The 21838-nt window shown below is 48.5% G+C and overlaps 1 protein-coding gene across 1 annotated transcript in view; it reads left to right on the top strand.

The window, feature by feature from the left end:
* LOC139158434 (uncharacterized) overlaps window positions 1-21838 on the top strand; it is a 73512-nt gene that overhangs the window by 19915 nt on the left and 31759 nt on the right. Inside the window, 6 exon segments of the mRNA XM_070735741.1 lie at window positions 5062-5188; window positions 6724-7514; window positions 7766-7880; window positions 7982-8049; window positions 16665-16794; window positions 18447-20449. Of these exon segments, the coding sequence (XP_070591842.1) occupies window positions 5062-5188; window positions 6724-7514; window positions 7766-7880; window positions 7982-8049; window positions 16665-16794; window positions 18447-20449 (3234 nt within the window).

Genomic DNA, 21838 nt, shown 5'->3' on the forward strand with positions numbered 1-21838 from the left:
TTAGAAAGACATTTCACATTGAAAAGCTTAGGGCACATAGATGATTATCTAGGGGTTCAGATTGAAAAAACTGAGAAGGGGTTTTGCCTTTCACAGGAAAACAAGATTGATCAACTTTTGCACAATAGCAACATGACTGACGTACATCCATGCCACTCTCCAATGCAAACAGATTTTTACAGTTGACACAAGATAGTCCTCAATTTGAAGACCAAACACTTTATTGGTCAGTCATGGGGTCACTGTTATACATTAGCAGTTGGACAAGACCCAACATTTCACTTAGTGTGAATCTTTTGTCAAGGTACGTTGGCAAAACAACTACATTTCACTGGACATGCATAAAGAGACTGCTGAGATACATGAAGCACACGAAGAACATGAAGTTGTTCCTAGAGCCGAAACACGACATGTTTCCTGAGTTAATTTGTTATGCAGATGCTGATTGGGCAGGTGATAAAGCAACACGAAAAAGTACTTCTGGTTATATAATGTTTTTGAATGGTTGTCCAATTTATTGGAAAGTTAGAAAGCAGAATTTTATTTCTTGTTCTTCCACTGAAGTTGAATATGCTTGTTTCTGATTGTTGTAATGCATTAACCCGTGTTTCTGCTCTCGTTGATAGTATTTGGGGCGATCCCATGAAACCAATTGTTATTATGGAGGACAATGTTTCAGTTACGTTCATATCTGAAACTGAATATGTTGGATCGCGTTCACGGCACATCGACATAAGATATAAGAATGCAAGAGAATACGTAAAACAAGGATTCATGAAATTACTTTATGTGCCCACAACTGAGCAAATTGCTGACGTGCTGAATAAACCACTGCCAGCTGACCAACACGAATACTTATCTAAGAAAATGTCCCTTATGTGAACCAATGTCCCTAATGACTGCCAAAGAAGGGGTGTCATGCTGAATATTGACAGCCCCAGAGACATTCAGAGACATTCAGTAATTAAATAGTTAACTTTGTGTGTGTTTTATTAGATCCTCCTACTATGATTTAAAATCCTGCCAATCATTATACCTCACATCCGTCTTTATCCCTCTCTCCATATTTGCTAGTCATTCCTGTCTTAGCAGCCATCATGTGAAGATGTATTTTTTCTTTTGTCCCTTGTGACATATTTAATTTTGTACTTTTATAATAAAAAGAAATCTTGCTTTAAGAACAAATTTATTTATTTATTTATTTATTTATTTATTGGATTTGTATGCCTCTCCGTAGACTCGTCTGCGCTCTCAGTCCATCGCCTCCAGGATGATTTAATGTTCAAACGGACATTAATTACGTTCATCCTGACATGCAGGTGGTTGGATGGGAATTGCTGGAAGGAGAAAAAAGCCAATCAGGACCCTTCATGGGCTGGACTCAGAGGTTCCCCCTCCCCATCAATAGCCCATAATAGCTTGCACAATCTTCATTTAATAAACTCCAAGAACAGAAGTTCCCCAAAATATTTCTCAAGGGAACCCTTTTGGCCGCCTGCTAAGCTTGATGAGAGGCCTCCCCTAGATGGTCCCCTCCCCACAACCTCTCCTCCAGCCCCACAGACTCACCTTTTTTGGCCTTCAGGTAGGAGAAGAGTCCCACAGCCAGGAAGGACACTCCTATCACGGCCCCCATAATCCCCATCTAGATTTTGGCCCTGGCACAGTGGGAGGAACAGGGCTCTGGGGAAGGAGAAGGAGTCTCACCTTCCCCCAGGAGGGTCCGTTCTGGCTCCCACCACCACATAGAGGGTCTCTCCCCCTTCTCAGAGCAGGATGGGGTCCTCAGGCCAGGAGGGGTGGGAGGGAAGGGGCATACCCCACTGGATGGTGATGGGGGCCTCCAGGCTGGCGTGCTCCACCTTGCAAGTGTAGACCTCCCCCCGCTGGGGCTGGGTCTCCAGCATCACATGGAGCTGGTATGTGCAGTCTCCATTCTGGAGCTCCTACCCGAATGCCACACCCTCCTTCTCCGGCCGCCCATTCTTCAGCCACTGGACCTCAATCTCCATGTGGTAAAAGCCCGTCATTGTGCAGAGGAGGATGGTATTGGGGGAAGTTGGGTCCATCTTGGTGGGGGAGATGGTGACGGTGGGCTTGGCTGGAGGGAGGGAGGAGAAGGAGGCACATGAGAGACAAAGGAGGGCCCAGAACAGAAGACCAGTTGTTTAATTCAGGCCAAGATCCCTTTTTAGTCCTGAAAAAATATTATGTGTTTTGAGTCATCTTCCAAAGTAGATTGCAGCAGGAAATCAAAAGGGGGGAATAATAATAATAATAATAATAATAATAATAATAATAATAATATATTAGATTTGTATGCCGCCCCTCCCCGAAGACCCTCTCATAAATACTTTGTGATTGGGGTCAGTTGCAGTCCCCAAAAAAGAATTCCCGAAATAGGCAAGTCTGACGGATAAATGCTGGAAACGCCCAGATGTGGAAGGAACCTTCTGCCTGATGTGGTGGACATAGAAAGAAATAACGCAGAAGACTGAAAGGACAGATGCAGCACGAGTCGGGTGATTCCTGGGATCTTGTTGAAAATGAAACCACACTTTTAATTTTGGTGTACAGTGTTCCCTCGATTTTCGCGGGTTCGAACTTCGCGAAAAGTCAATACCACGTTTTTTCAAAAATATTAATTAAAAAATACTTCGCGGGTTTTTCCCTATACCACGTTTTTTCCTGCCCGATGACGTCATGTGTCATCGCCAAACATTCGTCTGCCTTTAATAAATATTTTTTTTAATAAACTTTAATAAAGAAACATGGTGAGTAATAATCTAAATGGTTTCTAACGGAATGGGAAATTGCAATTTAGGGGTTTAAGCTGTTAAGGGAAGGCTTGTGATACTGTTCCTAGCCAAAAATAGTGTATTTACTTCCGCATCTCTACTTCGCGGAAATTCGACTTTTGCGGGCGGTCTTGGAACGCATCCCCCGCGAAAATCGAGGGAACACTGTATTACCACAACATTTGTTCATTTGTTTAGTAAATTTATCTATTTATTAAATTTATTTGCCAAAGTGACCACGACTGACCCAAAGCCTTACGAACACTCTCCAAACAGTGACTGCCAGATGCTCTTCAGGAATCCAGGAGAATCTCCAGAATTGCCAACTAGGTCTCTGGGACAATGCAACTCCACCCAGAAAGAAGTTGGTTAAAGTCCCCCCATGCTGTTGCTCCATGGACCCAAAGCCCTTTGGTCTTGCCAGGGTCCAGCCGAAGCCTCTGATCCCCCATTGATCCCCCCACAGCCTCAGAATCACCTGTGTCCCCAGAGGTGGAGACGTAAACTGATAACATCAGCATACGGAGGAGACCTCCAGCCCTGGTGAAGGACGGCCTCACCCAGCGGCTTCATGCAGAGGTTGTGGAGGGGAGGGGAGAGGGCAGAGCCAAATTCCTCTACGCGGCCATGAAGATGATCAACCAAGATGGCAGAAAGAAAGCAAGAAGAAGCAAGAAGGGCGGAGAGGAGAGGAGAGAAGACAGAAGGGATCCAGAGGAGATCTTTTGGGAAAGGGAAAGTGGGGGTAGTTGGAGGCTCAGGAGATCAGGTGGGTCCCAGCATCTCAGCAGAGCCTTGCAGGGGATCCCTCTTGATCTCCTTCAGCAATTGGATGGATTAATGGGGGGGATTAGTGTGGATGAGCCCCCAAGAGGGTCCTCAATTGACCCATTCCAGCCCAGAGTCCTTTGACAACCATTTTGTTTCCTCTTGAGAGATTTTCTGATTAACTGTAAATTCTGTCCTGCTCGAGAACAACCACTTTTGAGATGGTGCTCTGTCCTTCCAACCTGGGATCTGGTTAGATTGCAGACCAATAACAGCATTTCAGGTGAGGGTTGTTGCATTTTTGCATTGCTAAAAGAAGAGAAGGCAGTGGCTTCACAAAGTGAAAGTGGCCTTTCTTAAAAATCAGGAAATGCAAATTGTGAATGAGGAAAAAAAGTCTTTGAACAAGAAAACGGAAGGATCAGATTTTAAATCCGTGGAGATTCAAAAGCTTCAATTTGGCGTTTTTACGTTTTAATTTTTATAGCCCATCCCAAACCTCCTTATTTTCAAGACTGCAGTGAAGATTTTGAGGTTCCAATTTGGCCAGATGGGAGTTCGTGGAGATTTTACTTGTATGGAGGAAATATTTTTTTTTCTTTCTTTATAAATACCTACTTTCTCTCTCCGCTCATCCAGGAATTCAATTTAATAGACAAATAAGAGGCCTCTTGATTTAAAACAGCAGGACTACAAAGTACATTTTATGTTCCTTTAGCATATTTTTATTTATTTATTGTTATTTATCAATTATTTATTATATTATTTATTTATTTATTTGATTTGTATGCCGCCCCTCTCTGCAGACTTGTTTATACTTTATTTATTGTAATTATTCTATTCTTTATTTAGAGATCAGGCAAGGCTAAAAGAGGAATGGGAAGTGGATCTTTTGAGGGAGGCAAGTTCGAGGAGGCCCTGAAACTTCCCCGCCTTGTCTAGGAGCAGTTTCAGCCTATGCAGTAGCCCAGATGCCTCCTGGTGGTCTCCCATCCTCAGGCTGGCCAGGCCGATCTCTCCCAGCCAGGGGAAGGCAGGGGAGGCTGGGCAGCTGCCAGATGTTGAGGGCTGAGGATGAAACACCAGATCAGGCAGCGCTCAGAGCCCCAACCCTCTCCCGGCTGCATCAGGCAATCATCCCACAGGGCCTGTATCCTGAGATGGCCTCAGTCCTTTCCCTGGCCCAACACTGGCCTCAGCAGGACAGAACTGGGTCCCTACCTGCAGCTGAAGGAGGAGGTAGAGTCCGAACCTGCCCCACAATTGTGTGTTTACACACACCCAGTCACACCTAGATCCATAGAGACTCTGGTGGGATACCCATCGCTCTCCTGATCAAAGCAGAACTTCATGTTTCCCCCTGCAAGGTTTAGATTTTGTCTGAGTTCTTCCTGACAACCCCACTCTACACACACACACAAACACACACAAAGCAGCAGCTGTTCTTTCTGCAAGCCCCAACAGCTGCAGAGGCGCTTGGGCTTCGCTTCCCCAGCCTGAAGCGTTGGGCTCCTCCGAAGCGGAACTAAGGAACTGGCCAGGATCCAGCAAGCAACAAGCCTGGATTCTTCATCAGGGCAGCTCAGGGACTCTCCTCCTCCGCCCCATGACTGTGTCTCCAGGTGGGGCAGCCCCTGAGTTTTGGGGGGGGCTATATAAATTTCAGATTAAGAGACAGATTGTGTGTGTGAGAGAGAGGATAGATAGATAGATCATGATGATACCATTAATAATAATAATAATAATAATAATAATAATAATAATAATACATTTGTATGCTGCCCCTCTCCGAAGACAGATTCTAACCTTTATATATTGAATAGAAGCAGAAATAGTATTTGTTCACACCAGCATGTGGTCCATTTATGGTAACCTCTTTAAATAGTGGGGGAGGGGAGAGTATTTTACCCCCTGAGACAGAAATAATGAGTCCTCTCGAAGTCATGAAGTTTTTACAGCTGACCTTTGGCACCTCGAACCTGCAGCTCCCTCCACAGATTTTCTCTGGGATTCACCCCGTTTATTCCTTGCATTGGTGCATCGGAGTCCCCTTTTGATTGACCCCATATTTGGTTTCTACCTCTGCTGTTTTGTGTCCTTTTTTCTTCCAATTTGATTGATTCCCATGAGATTTGAGTTGGGAATCAGCTTCTAAAACTTCATCTCCCTCTCACTTTGGCTTCACTCTCAAGCCCTTTGGATGAGGAGAGATGGTCGGTTCCCACAGCTGACCTTCTGTGTCCTCGTGAGGGGCAGCTCATCCCCTGCCAGAAGCCCCCACGTGGGGGTTGTGGACCATGGTCCAAGAACCCCAATTCCTCTCTGGAGAGACCCGTTCCCTAAGCCAGGCTGGACTTCCAGGGTGCTGCCTTCCCTCCTTGGATGGTTCCCTTTATGGGCAGAGCGGGAGAGAAAACCTGTGCCCCCATCTCTGGGGCTCCCACTGGGCCCTCCTGCTCCCAGTCTCTGGGCTTCGATTCCAGGGAGTTTATCCTCCCTCTCCGCAGGAAAGAAGGAAAAAAGGTCCATGTGGAGGAAACACGCGGCTGCTGTCCAAAGGAAGAGGGAGACACTGAGAAAAATCTGCCCTTTTATATCAATATAAATGAACGTTCGCAGCAGAGAAGACAGTCGGGAGCCTCCTGAGGTAAATGTCAAACAGCGCCCAGAGGAAAAAGGCGGGGAACCCCAGCAACCAATCAGAGCGCAGATCCCCTCAGGAGCCCGCCCTCCCTCAGCCACCACGGGGTGTTTGGGACCTTTGTGCCCTTCCCTTCTCCAGCCATTAAATTCACTCTCTTCACATTGAAAGTCTTCAAAAGAAACAGAGCTGAGATTGAATTGTCAGGCGCGTCTCTTTCCCGCCATTCCTCCCACCCGGGCACTTTGCCCCAAATCCACCAGGGGGCGATGTCTGCCAAGGGAAAGAAACTCCCCATTGGCCCACCGGAGGGCGAAGGTCACGAGGGGCTTTCCAGAGGAGGCTGAGAAGAAAGTGACATCATTGAGCCTTGCCGCTCTAGGACGCCCCACTCGCTCTGCTTAAACCCTGGTGCCGCGTGAGACCGAGAGCCCGGCGGAAAAACACCCAGACGTGTCCCAGGTGAGGGGGGGCCCTTCCCGGTCCCCATGTTCCCCTGCCGCCCTCTCCCTGCAGGGGAAGCGGAAGAAGCGGGGAGAGAGAAGGGGGCGGCCTCTGCAGCTGCCTCCTTCCCGTCCCTGCTCGGGGGACCTGGGCCCTGCGCTGGGATGAGCCTCTTGGGGCTCCGGGCAGGTTGGGGGAAGGTCGCTCGGGCTGAATTCCACCTTCTCATTCTGGGCCTTTGTTTTTCCTTCCACCTCAGAGACAGAAACCGGAAGCCATTTGGGGTCTTTGCAAGGCCCCATTTTCTCCTGGGGGAAGAAGAAAAGAGCGGGATCACCTGGAGGGATCCGTCCTGTGTTCCCAGAAATGGTCCCGTGAAGGAAAAGGCGTCTGGAGACCCACAAGAGTCCTTGGACCCCTTTGGAGTTGCTCTGCAGGACAGAGAAAGGATGGAGACCCCACCTGCTGCAAAGTGGGGAAGCAGAAAAGGCCCTGCAGCCGCTCAGCCTGGGAAGGTGGGGAAGCTCTGGACAAGACCTGGGCAGAAGATCCTGGAGGAAGACTCCATCCTCCTTTCAGAAGTTCAGTCCTGGAACTCCATGCAATCACGGGAGGCTGAGGGTCCCCGAGGACTTTGCAGCCGACTCCATGACTTTTGCAGGCGATGGCTGAGACCAGAGAAGCACACCAAAGCCCAGATGGTGGACCTGGTGGTTCTGGAGCAGTTCCTGTCCCTTCTACCCCCAGAGATGGAGGGCTGGGTGCGGGAGTGTGGAGCAGAGACCACCTCCCAGGCGGTGGCCCTAGCAGAAGGCCTCCTCCTGAGCCAGGCGGAGGAGCAGAAGAAGCAGTTCCAGTTGCAGGTAAGACACTATTGGGAGCTCAGAAAACAGTAGAGAACGTGGTTGAATACTTCACCCCTCCTTCCCAAACTTCTCTGGCGTTCATCACATGTGGCAGTTCTCCAATTTTTGTAGGACATTGTTCCGTTTTCTTTCTCAATCTTACGGGTGGATATTGGGGGCTTTGATGTTGTGTTGTGAATCTGGGAATCTGCTTTGTGTTGTGTGATGTACATTAATTCTGCTAATTTCTTCCTTCCTCTTATTTGAAGTGCTGCACTGTGGAGATGAGAGATCCTGAGGGAAAGAGGAATCCATCAAATCCCCCTCAGGAACCAATTTCCTGGAGGATCCCTTCGGAAGATCCATGTCAGGACACCACAGAAGGTAATGGAAGATCCTCCGATGACCCATCTGTCCTACCTCTCTCTCTTTCTTCTCCTCCTATTTTGCTAATTATGCATTTTGAAATTATTTATTCCTTACAGAGAGACAAAGAGTGAATCTTTCTGGTTATTATGACGGAGATCAAACAGCGGTTGAACCTTCAAATCAAGTAAGAAAGGGAAAAGCTATGAGATTCCTATTCTCCTCTCAGGAAGTGAAGCGGGTGTGCAGAGTGCTCTCTCCTTCCATTCCCCCCCCTTGTTTGGCCCGGATTATTTTTGTGTTCTCCCACAACATGGAGAGCAGAACAGCAGGTTCAAGTTCCTTTTAGCCAGCATAGCTTCCTCTGGTTGTCTTCTTCTGCTAGGTATTCTTCCAACTTTGAGTTTAAAAGAAGCAATTTTTAAAAAGTCCTTCAAGAAATAGGAATATATATACAGTACAGTAATACCTCATGATACGAACTTAATTGGTGCAAGGAGGAGGTTCGTAAGACGAAAGGTTCGTAAGACGAAACATTGTTTCCCATAGGAAACAATGTAAAGTCAATTAATCCGTGCAACCAAAAAAACCCCCGCAAAAAAACTGCTTTCGGCGACTGCTGGGAAGCCGGGCGGCTGTTTTAAAAGGTGACAGCCGGCCTGGGGGGCTTCCCAGCACCCCCCCCAACCCCGAACCCGGGGGGAGTGGCTATTATAGCCAGGGAGAGCCTTTGCCTGCGTAGACTCGTTGCTCCAGAGATTGTGGGTTGCGAGTCCCTCCTGGGGAAGTTGGACTTTGGGGTTCAGGTGGGCTTGTTTCTCGAGGAGATAGGCTGGCGGTGGGGTTCCCCAGACTTATTGTGTTGGGGGACCTCAACCTGCCGTCGCTCGGCGAAACCTCTGGAGTGGCACAGTTCATGGCCACCATGGCAGTAATGGACCTAACCCAAGTAGTATAGGGTTCGACTCACGAGGGGGGGCACGCACCCAACATGGTAGTCCTCTCTGAGCAACTGAGTAGTGGTCTGAGACTAAGGGGCTTAGAAGTGTTGCCTTTGTCATGGTCAGACCATTTTCTGCTGTGGCTTGACTTCCTGGCTTCAATCCTGCCCCGCAGGGAGGTGGAACCGATTAAGTTGTTCCGCCCCAGGCGCCTGATGGTTCCAGAAGGCTTTCAGAAGGCACTTGGGGTTATTCCAGATACACTCATCCACAGTTCGGCAGAGTCTCTGGCTGAGGCCTGGAACAAGGCTGCAGTGGAGGCTCTTGACCGGATTGCACCGCTGCGACATCTCCGCGGCACTAGACCCCGTAGAGCTCCATGGTTCAACGAGGAGCTCCGGGAGTTGAAACGCCAGGAGAGACGTCAAGAGAAGCGATGGAGGAAGAGTAAGTCCGAATCCGATCGAACACTTGTAAGAGCTCACATTAAGACTTAGAAAGTGGCGCTCAAGGCGGCAAGATGCACGTAACATGCCGCCTTGATTGCATCAGCGTAATCCCGCCCGGCCGCTCTGTTTAGGGTAACCCGCTCCCTTCTTAACCAGGGGGGAGTTGGGTAGACCTTGCAGAGTAGTGCCGAGGATTTTAACACGTTTTTCACTGATCCGACGTCGATTCCAATTGCAGACTTCGATTCCAATTGTAAAACAGTCGACTGACAATGAGTCAGTTGAGGTGACTGGGGCTAAACGTCTTTGTCCATCTGTCTGGGGGGAGTTTGACTTGGTGACACCTGATGAAGTGGACAAGGCCATTGGAGCTGTGAGTTCCGCCACCTGTCTACGGGATCCGTGTTCCTCTTGGTTGGTTTCGGCCAGTCGAGAGGTGACACGGAGCTGGGTCCAGGAGATTGTCAACGCCTCCTTGGGGAGGGGGTCCTTTCCGGCTCCTTATAAGGAGGCACTTGTGCGCCCCCTCCTCAAGAAGCCTTCCCTGGACCCAGCCGTGCTTAATAACTACCGTCCAGTCTCCAACCTTCCCTTTATGGGGAGGGTTGTTGAGAAGGTGGTGGCGCTCCAGCGGTCCTTGGAAGAAGCTCATTATCGAGGTCCTCAACAGTCTGGATTCAGGCTCGGCTACAGCAGGGAAACAGCTTTGGTCGCGCTGATGGATGATCTCTGGCGGGCCTGGGACGGGTTTAACCTATCTCCTGGTGCTTCTTGACCTCAGCGGCTTTCGATACCATCAACCATGGTATCCTTCTGCGCCGGCTGGAGGGGTTGGGAGTGGCAGGCACTGTTCTTCAGTGGTTCTCCTACCTCTCTGGCCGGTCGCAGTCGGTGTTAGTGGGGGGTCAGAGGTCGACCTCTCGGTTTCTCCCTTGTGGGGTGCCTCAGGGGTCGCTCCTCTCCCCCCTGTTATTTAATATCTACATGAAACCGCTGGGTGAGATCATCCAAGGGCATGGGGTGCGGTATCATCCATATGCCGATGATACCCAGTTATACATCTCTACCCCATGTCCAGTCAACGAAGCAGTGGAAGTTATGTGCCTGTGCCTGGAGGCTGTAGGGGCCTGGATGGGTGTCAACAAACTCAAACTCAACCCAGACAAGACGGAGTGGCTGTGGGTCCTTCCTCCCAAGGGCAATCCCATCTGTCTGTCCATTACCTGGGGGAAGAATCATTGACCCCCTCAGAGGGGGTCCGCAACTTGGGCGTCCTCCTCGATCCACAGCTCTCATTAGAGAAACATCTTTCAGCTGTGGCGAGGGGGTCGTTTGCCCAGGTTCGCCTGTTGCACCAGTTGTGGCCCTATTTGGACCTGGAGTCACTGCTCACAGTCACTCATGCCCTCATCACTTCGAGGCTCGACTACTGTAATGCTCTCTACATGGAGCTACCTTTGAAAAGTGTTCGGAAACTTCAGATCGTGCAGAATGCAGCTGCGAGAGCAGTCATGGGCTTCCCCAAATATGCCCATATTACACCAACGCTCGGCAGTCTGCATTGGTTGCTGATAAGTTTCCGGTCACAATTGAAAGTGTTGGTTATGACCTATAAAGCCCTTCATGGCACCGGACCAGATTATCTCAGGGACCGCCTTCTGCACGAATCCCAGCGACCAGTTAGGTCCCATAGAGTGGGTCTTCTCCTGGTCCCGTCAACTAAACAATGTCGCTTGGTGGGACCCAGGGGAAGAGCCCAGGTCTTCTGGAACCAACTCCCCCCAGAGATTAGAATTGCCCCCACCCTCCTCGCCTTTCGTAAGCTGCTTAAAACTCACCTCTGCCGCCAGGCATGGGGGAATTGAGATACTCTTTCCCCCTAGGCCTTTACAATTTTATGCATGGTACCATGTTTCCCCGAAAGTAAGACAGTGTCTTACTTTCTTTTTATCCCCAAAAGCCCCACTATGTCTTACTTTCGGGGTATGTCTTATATTGTCCCAGGCACCAGGGCCGGCTCGTCTTCGGGCTTCGGCCCGGGTGAGGCCTCTTTGGGCGCCGGAGCCGGCGGCGACTTCCTGACGCGCTACCGGCTGGTGTCATCTAAGCTCCGCTGTGCCCAGAGCTTGGGCCACCCAGCGGGCGAGGCAGCGGCCCTGGCCGAAGCGTCGGAGCAGTTCGCGGCGCTGGCGAGGGAGCTGCGCGCCCAGGAGAGTCTCCCTTACGCAGCCTGGTGCCAGTTGGCGGTGGCGCACTGCGCCCAGAGCTTGGGCCACCCGGCGGGCGAGGCGGCAGCCCTGACCGAAGCGGCGGAGCAGTTTGCGGCGCTGGTGAGGGAGCTGCGTGCCCAGGAGAATCTCCCTTACGCAGCCTGGTGCCAGCTGGCGGTGGCGCGCTGCGTAATGGAGACTCTCCTGGGCGCACAGCTCCCTTGCCAGCGCCGCGAACTACTCTGCCGCTTCGGCCACGGCCGCCGCCTCGCCCGCCGGGTGGCCCAAGCTCTGGCCGCAGTGCGCCACCGCCAGCTTGGGCCACCCGGCGGGTGAGGCGGCGGCCCTGGCTGAAGTGGCGCTGGCGAGGGAGCTGTGCGCCCAGGAGAATCTCCCTTACGCAGCCTGGTGCCAGCTGGCGGTAGCGCGCTGCGTAAGGGAGACTCTCCTGGGCGCGCAACTCCCTCGCCAGCGCCGCAAACTGCTCCGTTGCTTCGGCCAGGGCCGCCGCCTCGCCCGCCGGGTGGCCCAAGCTCGGCGCAGCGCGCCACCGCCAGCTTGGGCCACCCGGCGGGCGAGGCGGCGGAGCAGTTCGCGGCGCTGGCGAGGGAGCTGCGCGCCCAGGGGAATCTCCCTTACGCAGCCTGGTGCCAGCTGGCGGTGGCGCGCTGCGTAAGGGAGATTCTCCTGGGCACGCAGCTCCCTCGCCAGCGCCGCGAACTGCTCCGCCGCTTCGGTGAGGGCTGCTGCCTCGCCCGCCGGATGGCCCAAGCTCTGGGCGCAGCGCGCCACCGCCAGCTTGGGTCACCCGGCGGGTGAGGCGGCGGCCCTGGCCGAAGCGGTGGAGCAGTTCGCGGTGCTGGCGAGGGAGCTGTGCGCCCAGGAGAATCTCCCTTGCGCAGCCTGGTGCCAGCTGGCGGTGGCGCGCTACGTAAGGGAGACTCAAGCAAAGGACAGCGCTGGTCCGAAGCGAGCCGAGCAGGCGGCGGCTTGCAGCGAAGACGCTCGTCCCAGCAACTGAGTCCTGCCGAGGCTCGGCTGCAAGTGGCCAGCGAGGCCGAGCGGCTCCGAGGCGAGCGGCCGGAGCTGCGCCCTCCTTCGCCCCACCTGCCTGCCGGAAATGAGGCGGGCGAAGGAGGGCGCAGCTCCGGCCGCTCGCCTCGGAGCCGGTCAGCCTCGCCGGCCACTTGCAGCCGAGCCTCGGCAGGACTCGGTTGCTGGGATGAGTGCCTTCGCTGCAAGCACCGTCAAAGCGAAGGACGGATAAATGCCTCCCGGGTGCTCCGCATCCACTTGAGCTTCTCCTTCTTCCCTCTCGCCTCGCCGAGTCAGGCGCAGAAGGCTTAGCGGGGGTCCCCGGGCGGCGGGACGACTCCCTTTCCCTGCCCCCGCCGTCCCGAGGCCATGTCCACGGGCTCGCTGAGCAATGCCGAAGACCTCCCCGAGGCGGAGATCCTGGACAGCCTGAAAATGGACCGCTGCCGCTCCACACCACAGCCCCGCGCAAGGCTCGGCCGGCGATCGGGGCTTCCTGGGCAAAGGCCGGGGCGCGGTGGCGGGCAAGGCGCATAAGAAAACCCCGGGCAAGAAGAGCCCTCCGGGAACGGCTCCCTCCCCCCCGGCAATACCCCTGTGTTTCCCCGAAAGTAAGACATATGGCTTATATTAGCCGACCCCCCTGAAACCTCCGATACGTCTTACAATCGGGGGTGTCTTACTATCGGGGAAACACGGTATGTCTGTATGTATGTTTGGTTTTTATAATAATGGGTTTTTAACTGTTTTTAGTATTGGATTGTTATTATATGCTGTTTTATTACTGTTGTTAGCCGCCCCGTCTCTGCGGAGAGGGGCGGCGTACAAATCCAATAAATAAATAAATAAATAAAATGACTTATTATGTATCAGTTTTAAACATTCAACTGTGCATTTTCATGTTATACTTAATATTTAATGTTTTATGGTTTCGTATCTATAGATTTACTTAGCGATATATTAGTATGGTTAGATAAGATAAGATGGGATTTGGGTGGGGAAAGGGAGGGGGTGGTACCTGCAGTATAGCAGGTGTATGTAGTTTAACGACATATTATTAAATTATATTGTTATGGCCATGGATGTGTATATTGAGGATAGTTGTATGTTACATTGTTAGTAATTTATAGATAGGTATCAGGGGAATTGAACTCAGACAGAACATCTAGTTTGTATTTGGTCTATGTTTTTGTTGTACAGTGGTACCTCGAGATACGAGTTTAATTCGTTCCAGACCTGGGCTCTTAAGTCGAGCAGCTCTTATCTCGAACGACTTTTCCCCATAGGAATTAATGTAAATAATTTTAATTGGTTCCAGCCCTCAAAAAACTCACAAAGTTAGTCTAAATTATGCGGAAAGACAAGTTTTTGATGAAGAAATGTACATGTACATATAAATGAATAATGAAGTTTCTTTCACTTAACTTGTAAACTTTCTTAAACTTTTAAATTTACATATGTTCAACTTCTCTGCCACCCAATCCTGTAGGACAGAGGTCCCCAACCCTTTTTGCACCAGGGACCGGCTTTAAGCGATCAAGAGAGGAATGGGATAAATGAATGGACGGAGGGTGGGAAGGAAGGAAGGAAAGAGGGAAGGGACAGGAACAGAGGAAGGAAGCAAGGAAACTTATGAAAGGGGAGAGTAAGAGAGGAATGAGTGAAGGGTGGGAGGGAGGGAAGAAGGTGGGAAGGAGAAAGAAAAGAAGAAATAGAGGAAGGGAAGGTAAAAGAGAGAAAGAAAAAGAGCTAACTTCCGCGTTCAGCTTCAGGAGACAGCTGCGAAGCCGCGCGCGTGTTTTAAAAGGTTGCAGCCGGCCTGGGGGGCTCGGGGGGGTGCTGGCAAGCCCCCCAGGCCAGCTGCAAGCACCCCCCGAGCCCCCCAGGCCGGCTGCAACCTTTTAAAACACGGGCGCCGCTTCGCAGCTGTCTCCTGAAGCCGAACGCGGAAGTTAGCGTTCGGCTTCAGGAGACAGCTCCTTGGCGCTCGTATCTCGAATTTGGGCTTGTAAGTAGAACAAAAATATCTCTCCCCTCCCAGCTCTTATCTCGAGTTGCTCGTAAGTAGAACAGCTCTTATGTCGGGGTTCCACTGTATTTGTTTTTCCTTTGGTGCAGAGTAAGGAGTTTTCAGTTGGTTTCTCTTTTATTGTGATTAGTGCTGGATAGCCATCTCTACCACTTCTCCCAGGCCTTGTAGAACTCGGGTTCATTCTTATTTTGTATTTCCATTCTCATTTTGGAGAGTTCAGCACATTCCATGATTTTGCTAATAATAGTTAAAGTTGTGGGGATGTTTTTTTCTTTCCATTGTTGGGCGTATGTTAGTCTGGCGGCAGTCAATATTTCTACGATAAGATATCTGTCTTCTTTGGTAGCTTTCTGTCTGAGGACACCTAGGAGAAACAGTTCGGGTTTGGTTGTAATCTTTATCGATAGGACTTGGTCTATTATTCTTTTATTTTCTGTCCAGAATTTTTTGGCATATGTACAGGTGATAATAGGTTCCTTGTTTCTCTTTGCACTTCCAACATAAGGGTGATATATTTGGGTACATGTTTTTATTTTGGATCGCATTAAAGTCGCCTATAATAATGAAATTTGTTAAATTCCTTTCCATTGCTTTTTTGTGTAGTTGTGAGAAAAATATCGATTGGTTGATGGTAGGTGCGTAGATTCCTATTATTGTTAGTTGTTCGTTTCTGATAGTTATCTGTACCATTAATATTTGACCGTCGGTGTCTTCATAGATACGTTTTGGTCTGTATTGGGTTTTAACATATATGGCAATTCCTCTTTTTTTAACTGATGCCGAGGAAGTAAAGAGTTCGCCAAGACCGGGGAGAAGTAGAACCATGGCATCCTTTTTGGTAATATGTGTCTCTTGTAGACATGTTATATGAAAGTTGTGATTTAGAAGTTTGTGGAAAATCTCTTTTCTTTTTCTGTCTGAGTTCAACCCATTAATATTAGTTGAGAATATGGTGATATCGTTTTCTTGTGATAAAATGTGTGGGTTTTTGTTGCTTTTATTTTCTTGCTTCAGCTTTTGCCCTTGTAATCGGCCCTTGTCTTTCATGCTTGTCTTGTGTTTGTTGTAAGTCGCCTTCTTGAATTTGCAATTTTCATATTTTCCCATTCTCTCACCTAAACCTAGGACTTCTGTGATGCACAACCATTTAATTTGGTGCATATCTTTGCTGTAGTAATTTGGAAACAATGGAACAGAATAACAGTTGGTAGGGAACTTTGGGGGTCTTCTAGTCCAACCCCCTGCTCAGACAGGAAGCCCTATAATATTTCTGATAAATGGCTGTCCAATTCCTTCATCAACACCTCCACTTTTGGAGCAACCACAATTTCTGGAGGCAAGTCATTCCCCTGATTAATTGTTCTCACCATCAGGAAATTTCCCTTTACTTGTGGGTTGGTTCTCTCCTTGAAAACTTTCCATCCATTGTTTCTTGGAACACTGCTATCATGTCACTCCCTGGTCCTTCTTTTCATGAAAGTAGACATACCCAATTCCAGCAACGGTAAAACAGCCATGCTTTAACCTCTGGTCCAGTAGTAATTTTTGTTGCTCTTGTCTGCACTCTTTCTAGAGTCTCGAGATCTTTCTTACATCTGGCAACCAGTAGTGGAGTCAATATTCCAAGTGTGGTCTTATCAAGGCATTATACAGTGGTACTAACACTTCAGGTCATTTTGATTCTATCCCTCTTAATGCCGCCTCTGATTTTGTTGGGTTTTGGGTTTTTTGGTGGCAACTGTACATTATTTGCTGACTCATATTTAAGTGTTTGTCCATTAGGACTCCAAGATCCCTGTTGCACTTACTACTATTAAGTCTTCGGAGAGGGGCGGCATACAAATCTAATAAATTATTAATTATTATTAATTATTAAGCCAGGTATCACCTCTTCTATGCGAATGCATTTGGGTTTTCTTTCCTAAATGAATGTGGTTACATTTTTCACTGTTGATTTTGCTTTGTCAGATGGGGCCCATATCTGTTGATCCTTCTATATCTCCATCTTATATCCTGGAGTGTTATACCTGTCAATTTGGTCTTGTCTACAAATGTGATGAGTTCTTGTCTAAATGAATGATGAAGATAAACAGATCTTGTGAATCCTCCCGTTCTGTTCTTGTTCCCGTGTTCAGGAGAGTCCTGTGTCCTTCGAGGAGGTGGCTGTGTTTTTCTCTGAGGAGGAATGGTCTCAGCTGGATCCTGACCAGAAAGCACTGCATTCGGAAGTCATGCTGGAAAACCATAGGAACGTGGTCTTTCTGGGTAAGAGTATGACACCAATCAGAGTTCAAGAAGGAACATTATAGTTAGTTCTTTATTTAAAAAACCAATATTATGAGACATCATCTCCTGGGAGGGAGAAGGAAAGGATCTGGCCTTCTGGTGCTCCAAGGAAGGAAAGAGTCAATGTCTCTTGGCTTAGATGTTTTTTTTGCCATTTCTTATCTGTATTTTTCCATTTCTATTTGAACTTATATGTACAGGGGGTGAAAAGAACGAGGTGTGCTTTTGTGTGTCCTCTGAAGGTCATGTGAGAGGAGTGTGTTGTCATTTGTCTCAAACCTCCAAACTTGTGTGAGAACAGAACTTTCCATCGGTTCCTTTGCCTACTTGGGTGCATTTGCAGAAAGAAGAAGCCTAAAGTATTGAGAGAAATGTGAAGTCAGTAGTAGAAAATGTAGCACTATTGATCTCACGTGATATCGCACTATAATGCTCTAGGCCTCTGTTCCCGGCTACCCAAGGCCTGCACAAGATCCATGGCAAAATGTTGGCCGAGAGAGGGAAGGTCCCTTCGTCTCCAAAGACTTTTGCCCTGGATCTCGTGCAGTCCTCAGTTCTTAAAGTTCTTCAATGCCTGAAGGTGTGAGATCACATGATATTAGTCGCCTGGGATCTTGCACTACTGGTCTCGTGTGATCTATCCCTAAAGTACTTTAGATCTCCGCTCTCTGCGAACTGACTCCTGTACCACATCCAGAGTGATGGCAGTTTTCCAATATCTCAGGGGCTGCCACAAAGAAGAGGGAGTCAAACTGTTCTCCAAAGCACCTGAGGGCGGGACAAGAAGCCACGGGTGGAAACTAATCAAGGAGAAAAGCAACTTAGATCTAAGGAGAAATTTCCTGACAGTTGAAACAATTAGTCAGTGGAACAGCTTGCCTCCAGAACTTGTGAATGCTCCAACACTGGCAGTTTTTAAGATGTAGGATAACCATTTGACTGAAGTGGTGGAAGGCTTTCCTGCCTAATCGGGGTGGGGGTGGGTGGACTAGAAGACCTCCAAGGTCCCTTTTGTTTTTCTATTCCATTCTTTAATTCAAAACTGACTCTGAGTGAGATTTGCAGATAGATAGATAGATTATAAAGAAAGAGATATCTAAATATTTTCAAAGCTTTCATAACTCATGAATATAGAAATCATAATGTCTATATCACAACACGGTGACCATGCAGTCATAGAAACATAGAAGACTGACGGCAGAAAAAGACCTCATGATCCATCTAGTCTGCCCTTATACTACTTTTTGTATTTTATCTTAGGGTGGATATAAGTTTTTCCCAGGCATGTTTAAATTCAGGTCCTGTGGATTTACCAACCACGTCTGCTGAAAGTTTGTTCCAAGGATCTACTACTCTTTCAGTAAAATAATATTTTCTCATGTTGCTTTTGATCTTTCCCCCAACTATGATCTTTCCCCTCATCAGAACCTTCTGAGAAGGGCGGCATACAAAACTAACAAATTATTATTATTATTATTATTATTATTATTATTATTATTATTATTATTATTATTATTCTATACAACCTAATGGAATCTTGGACAAATTCAGAAGGAAATTCACTTGACTTTCTACATTTTGATGGTTTTCTCTAACTTTGTCATCATTTTCATTTCCCTTTTGCTTTGAAGGTCATAACTGGCAGCAGAATCAAGATCCCTGTGAACTGTTCCAACTGATCAATGATAAAGATGGAATGGAGAAGTTTGGAATTGGAATGAAATTCGAAAGCCCTGAGAGAAACCAGTCAAAGAATTGGAATCAGGAAGGCTCATCTTCCACTGATGCTCCGATGCAAAACATTCTTGCCCGACAAGAGAAAATGAAGAAAAAATATATTGGAAAAAGTGTGAAGCTAGTTAAAGCTAAAATACAAGTAAATGAAAACTATTTCACCCAAAACAAAGGAGAAGATGCTATAAGAAGCCACAATGGACAAAATTACAATGGGACATCCATGCTTTCTCTTGGAAGTAACTACCTGACATCCCAAAAAGCGATCGACACAAAAGGAAAACCTTATAAATGTTTGAAATGTGGAAAACGTTTTAAAACAAGGGGGCAACTTACTATCCACAAAAGGATCCACACAGGGGAGAAGCCGTATGAATGCATGGAGTGTGGAAAGACCTTTGCTCATAGTAATTCTCTTATTTTCCATAAGAGGATCCACACAGGGGAGAAGCTGTATGAATGCATGGAGTGTGGAAGGACCTTTGCTCAAAGAAAAGTTCTTATTTCCCATAAAAGGATCCACACAGGGGAGAAGCCGTATAAATGCATGGAGTGTGGAAAGACCTTTGCTCAGAGCGGTGCACTTACTAATCATAGGAGGATCCACCTAGGGGAGAAGCCGTATAAATGCATGGAGTGTGGAAGGTCCTTTGCTCAGAGCAATGTTCTTACTTCCCATAAAAGGATCCACACAGGGGAGAAGCCATATAAATGCATGGAGTGTGGAAAGACCTTTGCTCGAAGCAGTGTGCTTACTTATCATAGGAGGATCCACACAGGGGAGAAGCCATATAAATGCATTGAGTGTGGAAAGACCTTTGCTCAGAGAGGTTCACTTACTTATCATAGGAGGATCCACCTAGGGGAGAGGCCGTATAAATGCTTGGAGTGTGGAAAGACCTTTGCTCTGAGCAGTTCGCTTACTTATCATAGGAGGATCCACACAGGGGAGAAGCCATATAAATGCATGGAGTGTGGAAAGACCTTTGCTCATAGCAGTGGATTTACTTCTCATAGGAGGATCCACACAGGGGAGACGCCATATAAATGCATGGAGTGTGGAAAGACCTTTGCTCATAGCAGTGCACTTACTTCTCATAGGAGGATCCACACAGGGGAGACGCCGTATAAATGCATGGAGTGTGGAAAGACCTTTGCTCAAAAGGATAGCTTTATTTCCCATAAGTGGGTCCACACAGGGGAGAAGCCATATAAATGCATGGAGTGTGGAAAGACCTTTGCTCATAGCAGTGCACTTACTTCCCATAAAAGGATCCACACAGGGGAGAAGCCGTATAAATGCATGGAGTGTGGAAAGACCTTTGCTCAGAGCGGTGCACTTACTAATCATAGGAGGATCCACCTAGGGGAGAAGCCGTATAAATGCATGGAGTGTGGAAAGACCTTTACTCGTAGAAGTGCACTTACTACTCATAGCAGGATCCACACAGGGGAGACACCGTATAAATGCATGGAGTGTGGAAAGACCTTTGCTCGAAAGGATAGCTTTATTTTCCATAAGTGGGTCCACACAGGGGAGAAGCCGTATAAATGCATGGAGTGTGGAAAGACCTTTTCTCGTAGAAGTGGAGTTACTTCCCATAAGAAGATCCACACAGGGGAGAAGCCATATAAATGCATGGAGTGTGGAAAGACCTTTGCTCATAACAGCGCACTTACTTCCCATAAGAAGATCCACACAGGGGAGAAGCCGTATAAATGCATGGAATGTGGAAAGACCTTTGCTCATAGTAATTCTCTTATTTTGCATAACAGGATCCACACAGGGGAGTAGCCGTACAAATGCATGGAGTGTGGAAAGACCTTTGCTCAGACTCGTCTATCTTCTCATAAAAGGATCCATTCTCAGGAGAAACTATATAACAATAGCAATTCCATTGCCTTTTTATAACTGGTCCACAAAGATTTTTTAATGCTCCCAGATGCAAATGGACTTATTATGAAAAACAAAACAAAACCCACCTGATGAAGTGGACAAGGCCATTGGAGCTGTGAGTTCTGCCACCTGTTTACTGGATCCGTGTCCCTCCTGCCTGGTCTCGGCCAGCAGGGAGGTGACGCGGAGCTGGGTCCAGGAGATTGTCAACGCTTCCTTGGGGAGGGGATTCTTTCCAACACCCTATAAAGAGGCGCTGGTGCGCCCCCTCCTCAAGAAGCCTTAATAACTACCGTCCAGTCTCCAACCTTCCCTTTATGGGGAAGGTTGTCGAGAAGGTGGTGGCACTCCAGCTCCAGCGATCCTTGGAAGAAGCCGATTATCTAGGTCCCCAGCAGTCGGGTTTCAGGCCCGGTTACAGCACGGAAACTGCTGTGGTCGCGTTGATGGATGATCTCTGGCGGGCCCGGGACAGGGGTTTATCCTCTGTCCTGGTGCTTCTTGACCTCTCAGCGGCTTTCGATACCATCAACCATGGTATCCTTCTGCGCCGGCTGGAGGGGTTCGGGGTAGGAGGCACTGTTCTCCAGTGGTTCTCCTCCTACCTCTCCGATCGGTCGCAGTCGGTGTTAGTGGGGGGTCAGAGGTCGACCCCGAGGTCTCTCCCTTGTGGGGTGCCTCAGGGGTCGGTCCTCTCCCCCCTGCTATTTAACACCTACATGAAACCACTGGGTGAGATCATCCAAGGGCTTGGGGTGAGGTATCATCAGTACGCTGATGATACCCAGCTTTACATCTCCACCCCATGTCCAGTCAACGAAGCAGTGGAAGTGATCGTGTCCCCCCTTTCCCTTCTCTCCTCCAGACTATACAGATTGAGTTCATTAAGTCTTTTCTGATACGTTTTATGCTTAAGACCTTCCATCATTCTTGTAGTCCGTCTTTGGACCCGTTCAATTTTGTCAATATCTTTTTGTAGGTGAGGTCTCCAGAACTGAACACAGTATTCCAAATGTGGTCTCACCAGCACTCTATATAGCGGGATCATCCAAGGGTGAGATCATCTAAGTGCATGGGGTGAGGTATCATCAGTATGTAGATGATACCCAGCTCTACATCTCCACCCCATGTCCAGTCAGCGAAACGGTGGAAGTGATGTGCCGGTGCCTGGAGGCTGTTGGGGGCTGGATGGGTGTCACAAGCTCAAACTCAACCCAGACAAGACAGAGTGGCTGTAGGTTTGGCCCCCCAGGTCAATTCCATCTGTCCGTCCATTACCTTGGGGGGGGATTATTGACCCCCTCAGAGAGGGTCTGCAACGTGAGCATCCTCGATCCACAGCTAACATTGGAACACCATCTTGAGTTTGAGTTTAATCAGATTTGTATGTCG

The sequence above is a fragment of the Erythrolamprus reginae genome, chromosome 2 (genome assembly GCF_031021105.1).
Source record: "Erythrolamprus reginae isolate rEryReg1 chromosome 2, rEryReg1.hap1, whole genome shotgun sequence".
NCBI lineage: Eukaryota > Metazoa > Chordata > Lepidosauria > Squamata > Dipsadidae > Erythrolamprus > Erythrolamprus reginae.